A 6,090-nucleotide genomic window follows, 5' to 3' on the forward strand; every position below is an offset into this window, starting at 1 on the left:
CATCTTGTATTAATTTATCACACTCTTTCCAAGCATGTATTTATTATTTATATGGATTCTTAAATAGAGTTTTCCATTCTTTGACCTCAAAATGACTCAATGGAGGGAATGGGATGGTGACAATTTGTAAGTTAACAGTAATCAGAAACTAACAAATTCAAATCGTGACTAGTGTGCTTCTCCTTTTGTGACAAAAACACTTTTTATCTTACCCTTTTGATTACTAGTGTGGACTTCTCGTGATGCCACTTCCAGATGCCAAATAATTCCCATGATAATTCAAAAGCGTTCCTTTCCAGAGGTTACCAGACCTGTTTTTAAGCGGGAAAGAGTCTTTCCACGTACAATTCCAACGTCAAATGTTTCTGAAGGGCAAAGGCCATCAGCGTGCTTAGAGAGTGCATTCTGGTGCATAAATAATTCATGGCTGTATGCCACAGAAAAAGTCTGTCTAGTACCGAGATGTCCTCATAGCATCAATCTGCCGCCTTCCACTCCACCCCCAATATAGGGTTGTATAAGATTTGAGGCGTCTTTCTAGGGTTAAAATGCTAGGAAAGTCAAAATAAAGCCAAAGTAACATCAAGATACGATATGAAGTCAACTAACCTAAGAATGTTGAGGAACAACCAATAAAGAGAAGATCATCAGTGTAGCCTGGGTGCGTTCACAGAGTGAGAGATCATGGGAACCAAGTACTACACGCTCAGTGGCAGGGAATGGGGAAAGGGAAGCAATCCAAAGGAAGCTAGCGGTAGTAGTGGTAATGAGTGGGGCAGAGTGGCTCTAAACACGCGAACTGAAAGAGAAACCAAACGGTTTCTTTAACATCCCTTTAATCAAGCTAAAGGAAATGCATATTTTAAAAGAGTTTCCCCAACAGTAGTAGAGTAGGTAGGTTCACAGGTTCTCTCTAAAGTCAACTGGTCTTTGACTTTGCAGAAATGATGGGAGGGGGCATTGATGGATGGTAAACCAGGAGGACAGGTTGCCACTTTAACAGCACAAATGAGGTCTAAAGGTGTTGGGGGAGCAGGGCTTTAAAATTTCTCCTCTTCATAGGCTCAGGTAAACAATCTCAAGTATTATGAGCTACAGTTCAACAAAGACTCTGACAGAGGTGGGCCACCAGAGGTGGGCAAGTCCGGTTGGTCCCGCAGAAGGAGCTGGCATCTGGACAAAGCTGGTCGTCCCTGACCCCAGGAAAAGAGCTGCTCACCTCTCTGAGATTTTGTTTTCAGGAGTCCTCACTCAGGAAAACGCCCCTCTCTGGGGAGGTACAGGAAATTACAGGTCACATATATGGGGAAAACCACATCTTCGTTCTCCAGATTCACCACCTCTAGCTCTTCATCCTTTCCCAGGGAAAGCACCTGGAGTTCTGTCTCCTTCCGGAAAATGGCTCTTCCAGCCCTGTCCAAGGAGGCCAGGCGCAAGCGGAACGCGACCTTTCTCTGCCAGAGTAAGCTGACCCCGAGACCGCAGGACTTGTTCAGCGCGCTGCGCTTGAAAATGATGCGCCGGTTGGCATAGCACACCACCAAGTCCCAGCCGACGTTGAAGCCTGCCCACCGCCAGCTGCACTGCTTATCCCTGAGGAGCTGGCCCCCGCACCGCATGCTGGTCCTCTGGAGGTCGGACACGAAGACATCCACGGGCCCGAGGTCTCTGGTCTGCTCAGCCCGGAGGAGGGCAAGCCACTGCTCTTTGTACACTGGGGTCAGCCACGTGGCAGGGATCAGTGCATCCTGGTCGATGATGCGTGCTGACGGCAGGTCGCAGATCATGTAGGCAAGCCGCAGCTGCTGGAACGCTGGCACGAAGGCTCTGCCCTGCTCGGTCTCCAGGAAAGGGGTGCCCTCTGACTCCTGCCTGGACCTGGCAAACCACGAGTCGGCGTCAGGCAGCAGGTCTCTGCGGGGGCCTCTCCATGTCGGCTGCAGCTGCAGGAACATCCACTTTTTCAGCGTCGTGTACACATCCATCTCTACCTCCATCACGAAGAGCTCTGAAGAGGCAATGACCTCTTTCATGAGATCCAGGCTAACTTCTCTCAATAACTCCTCACTATGCTGGGTCATCAGGTTGTCCAGCAGCCACTGAAGACACATGGCCCTGATGTTCTGGAGTCCGTAGCTCTCAGCAGAGCAGTAGTAGCTGCACACGGTCTGATCACTGACCGTCTCCTTCATTATCTCTCCGCACTGCTGAATCAGCTTGTCCAGCTGCAGCATGCTGGCTGTGGCCAGCATGGGGACCACTCGACCGGGTGGGATGAGCACAGAGTTTCGGTACAGGGAACCTAAAGCCTCGTGCAGTGCCTCACAATCAATGTTCTCGTCAGGCATCTGCAACTCTACAGTATCCATGGTTGTCTCACGCCACGCACCACTGAACATGCTAGCAAAGTATCCTGACCGGCACAAGTAGACCTTGTGCAAGTTCCACTCCTTCCCCAGGGCACGGATCTGCACGTCACTCCCTTCTCCTCTCAGAAAAAGTGTCTTATAAACGGACTCTAAACTGTCTTTTGCTCGCTTCCTGTGAGGCGCTTTTGTGAGCTGCCCTTCTGGGCCTGTCTTCCGCTTGTGGCGCCCTTGGCTAGTGGTGGGTCTGGCCTCTTCGCTCTCCTCCCCTTCCTCTATCACTGCCACTGCTACCTCCTCGGCCTCCTCCTCCCCCTCAGGGGCACCTGGCTCCTCTGGGGCATGCCCCACTCTGTTCGAGGGCATCTGACTGTTTACTGCTCCCATGGCTTTTACCTCAGGGGTACAGAGGGCAAGCTTCCTCACCAGACGCAGCCGCCACTGGCACTAGCTCAGCCCACGGTGTCGTTGGATACGGCTGATGTTTGTGACGTCATCTTGGACGCCACGCAAAGCCACACCCACGAGGCTTTCCCCTACCCCTCCCACTCCCCATCACAGGATAAGTGCACTCTGTACCAGGAATTCCACTCTGCGTATCTTTCCCTCCAGGGATGATTTCTCTGCGGCTCCCTTCGTAGGATAATGGTGGAACAGAGGACTTTGTGTATGAATTTTCCCCATGAATCTTAAGAACATCATTTCCTCTTCCCCATTTGAAATAATTACTGATCACTCCTGTTTTTGGATAATTACGTCTTGGTTCCAGCTCTGTGCTCTATGCACCTTAATTTCTGTAATTATTTTCTTAGGTTATCCCATCATTTGCGGCTGTCAAAACATTTTCTGTGATAAAAGTGGCAATGTGTGCCCAGTCTTTGCTTTTGTCTCTATTTTAGACACCAGCTAAGCATGTAACAAACTTAAACACTGAAAGAAATGAGGAATGAATGAGATGGATTTTGATTTTTGAGGAAATTAATAATATTAAATACTGACAAGTGTTATATGCTAAACAAAGTATACGGTGTAGAGAGAGTGTGGACCTTTCAATGACAAGGAAAGTACAATGCAAGGGAAAAAACTTTGAAAACGGTAAGTCTCTCAGGTCATTTGACCTTGCCTGAGTAGAATGTTTGGGGCTTCCCAAACATTCCCAGTGGTAAACAATCCACCTGCCAATGCAGGAGACGCATGAGGCATGGGTTGGGAAGACTTCCTCGAGGAGGAAACGACAACCCACTCCAGTATTCATGCCTGAAAAATTCCATGAATAGCAGAGACTTGCAAACTAGTGTCCATGGGGTCGCAAAGATTCTGCCCTATTCAAATCATGTGAGTAGAATGTTTACACACTTTGAATAGGACAGGATAACCTTAAATCACATTTTAAATATTCTCTGTTAGATGGCTATAGAAAGTTGATAAGAAGGTCTATATAATGCTTCAGGTTGAGAGGTGCTTGGCATGAGACAAACATGAATACTGACTCTAGAGTTGTGACAGCTAATGGTGAATGGTGAACAGTGCCGCCAGATTCATGGTCTCCGAAGGAGAAGATTTAACTCGGGACCAAAGACAGTCTCAGTCACTTGGAGCATTGTGTAGATTTTATCTAAAGTGAAAGTGACAGAAAAAGCTTCAGACATAGACGTCAGAAGGGAGCAGGAGAGAACCCACCTCACTACTTTAAGCAAGGCGTTATACACTTCTCAACTAGCTGCTGAGACTAGATAAAAGATACCTCAAGACTTCGAGAATTTTTCCAGACCCTTTCCTGTAACATACCTCCTGGGATGACATCAGCACGAGATTAGCCAGAAGGAACAGGTTAACCCAGAGCTACAGCTGTGGAAGTTTTTACCCAGACCTTCTCCCATAACATATATCCAAAGCTTAAAAAAAAAAAAAAAAAAAAAGACATGTCCTTGAATAAGAGATACTGCTGCCTACGAGGCCTACATATCTATAGCAAAGAATGTGAAAAAGAAAGAATGTTTATCTCCTCCTTAAAGGGGCCTTAGGCTTTGACTCCTTATCAACCTGCCTAAGTTAACTCTCTCATTTCCCCCTTTTTATTTTAGGAGAATATTGTTGCTGAGGGGAAAGGGGCAGAGAAATCTGTCAGTAACTGCTTCCTGCAGGTGAGGGGCACTGACCCTAAGTGGTTGAAGCAACATATTCTCCTTACCCTTTTACTTAGGGTTTCTGATCCAAGGGCCCCAAGTAGTAAATACACAGTTATATATGTAAGGAGCAAACAGCAAAAAACAGAATGATTACAATGATTGTAGTCAAGATAGTTTTTCACAAAGGAGAGCTTGTAAACCAAGATTGTATCTGTAACCATGGTGGAACATCAGGGGAGTCCATTTTGAAGAGTGGCCAGAATCTCTGCATCACTGTTACTTTGTCTGGGAAGCCATTGTATCCTTTAGAAAGAACAAACTAGATAAGTAGATTAAAAGGCAGAGACCAAATATCAGTAGATGAATTACTGTAATCAGCAGTCCAAGAATAACCTGCAAGAATCAGGTTACATTTGATAGTAACTTTGATCCTGGTCTGGGTAGAGTCAACACTTGGGCTGCCCTATTTATAAGAATGGAGCCATCTGGCATATTCATATACATTTTGAATGTAGGTATAAAAAACCCAGTTAGAAGTAGTTGAAAGAATGAAAACCTGAAATTTAACAGACAAAATAAATCTTATAATTTCTTTTCAGGTGAATGAGTCTATAACCCAGCGTAGACAGGTGCTTGAGGTAGCCAGTTGTCAAAGTTTGTCCAGGTAGGCCTTGGCTTCTTACTGTGGTATTACTGTAAAAGCCAAAATAGTTGTCCCCATTAACAATTTAGGTGCTTTTCTAGGTATGAGAAGATGCAAGAATTTGGGCTCAAGAAAATCTTTACCTGAAAATCTCTAACTATCCAAAGGCCTGTTTTGTCCATTTTTCCAGAACACAGAGCGAGTGCCTAATTTCTGATTTTCACCCTGAACTCCTTTCAGGGGACGTTGAAGGTCAGCAGCTGTAGTGTCCATGAGTTAATCTTTGTAGAGGCAGATAGCAAGTGCCAGTTGCCAGAGCAGGGCCCTTTTATGGCCATGAGTTTGACCATGGTTTGCAGAGCATTTCATTACCATCTTGTTCCATGGTGCTGGGAGGGTTCATTCGCAGGTCTGCCAAAGATCTCACTGATAGGCCACTCAGTGTGTTATTACTGGACTAGGCCCTGTGAGTAACAAAAGTCTCTGGACCACACCTGTCTTACTAGTCTCTTGGTCCAGGAAAATATTCTGTCTTGTTGCTTCTTATATACAGAGTCACACCATTATACTTATGGATTTCATATGGAGCTGCACACCATCATTATATCAGTGGCTCAGTCACACACTTGATAATGTAAGGAACAACACTTCTTGATGCAGGCAGTATAGAAAACAATATCGTTAGAAGTAATAGTAGAATCATCAGGAAGAACTTCAATCAAGAACTTCTATTAAGTATAGCCCAGTGACATATCCATGTCATCTGATTTCGTTTGCTAAATGACTTTCAGATCAGATCAGATCAGATCAATCGCTCAGTCGTGTCCAACTCTTTGCAACCCCACGAATCGCAGCACGCCAGGCCTCCCTGTCCATCACCAACTCCCGGAGTTCACCCAGACTCACGTCCATCGAGTCAGTGATGCCATCCAGCCATCTCATCCTCTGTCGT

At 46.0% G+C, this 6,090-nt stretch overlaps 1 protein-coding gene across 1 annotated transcript; it reads right to left on the reverse strand.

Annotated features, from left to right (window-relative positions):
• Positions 1–819: 819 nt before the first annotated feature.
• On the reverse strand, positions 820–5,775 carry LOC147340527 (germ cell-less protein-like 1). The gene has a single exon (XM_086388495.1). The coding sequence runs from the start codon at positions 2,751–2,753 to the stop codon at positions 1,248–1,250; it is 1,506 nt and encodes a 501-aa protein (XP_086244621.1). The 5' UTR covers positions 2,754–5,775; the 3' UTR covers positions 820–1,247.
• Between the last annotated feature and the right edge of the window lie 315 nt (positions 5,776–6,090).

The sequence above is a fragment of the Bos grunniens genome, chromosome X, assembly GCF_055505025.1.
Source record: "Bos grunniens cultivar Pamir isolate PY7600 chromosome X, Bosgru_T2T1.0, whole genome shotgun sequence".
Taxonomy (NCBI): Eukaryota; Metazoa; Chordata; class Mammalia; order Artiodactyla; family Bovidae; genus Bos; species Bos grunniens.

What these genes read in the sequence shown, in the direction of transcription:
- LOC147340527 (XM_086388495.1), bottom strand. Translation starts at nt 2,753, where the DNA reads ATGGGAGCAGTAAACAGTCAGATGCCCTCGAACAGAGTGGGGCATGCC.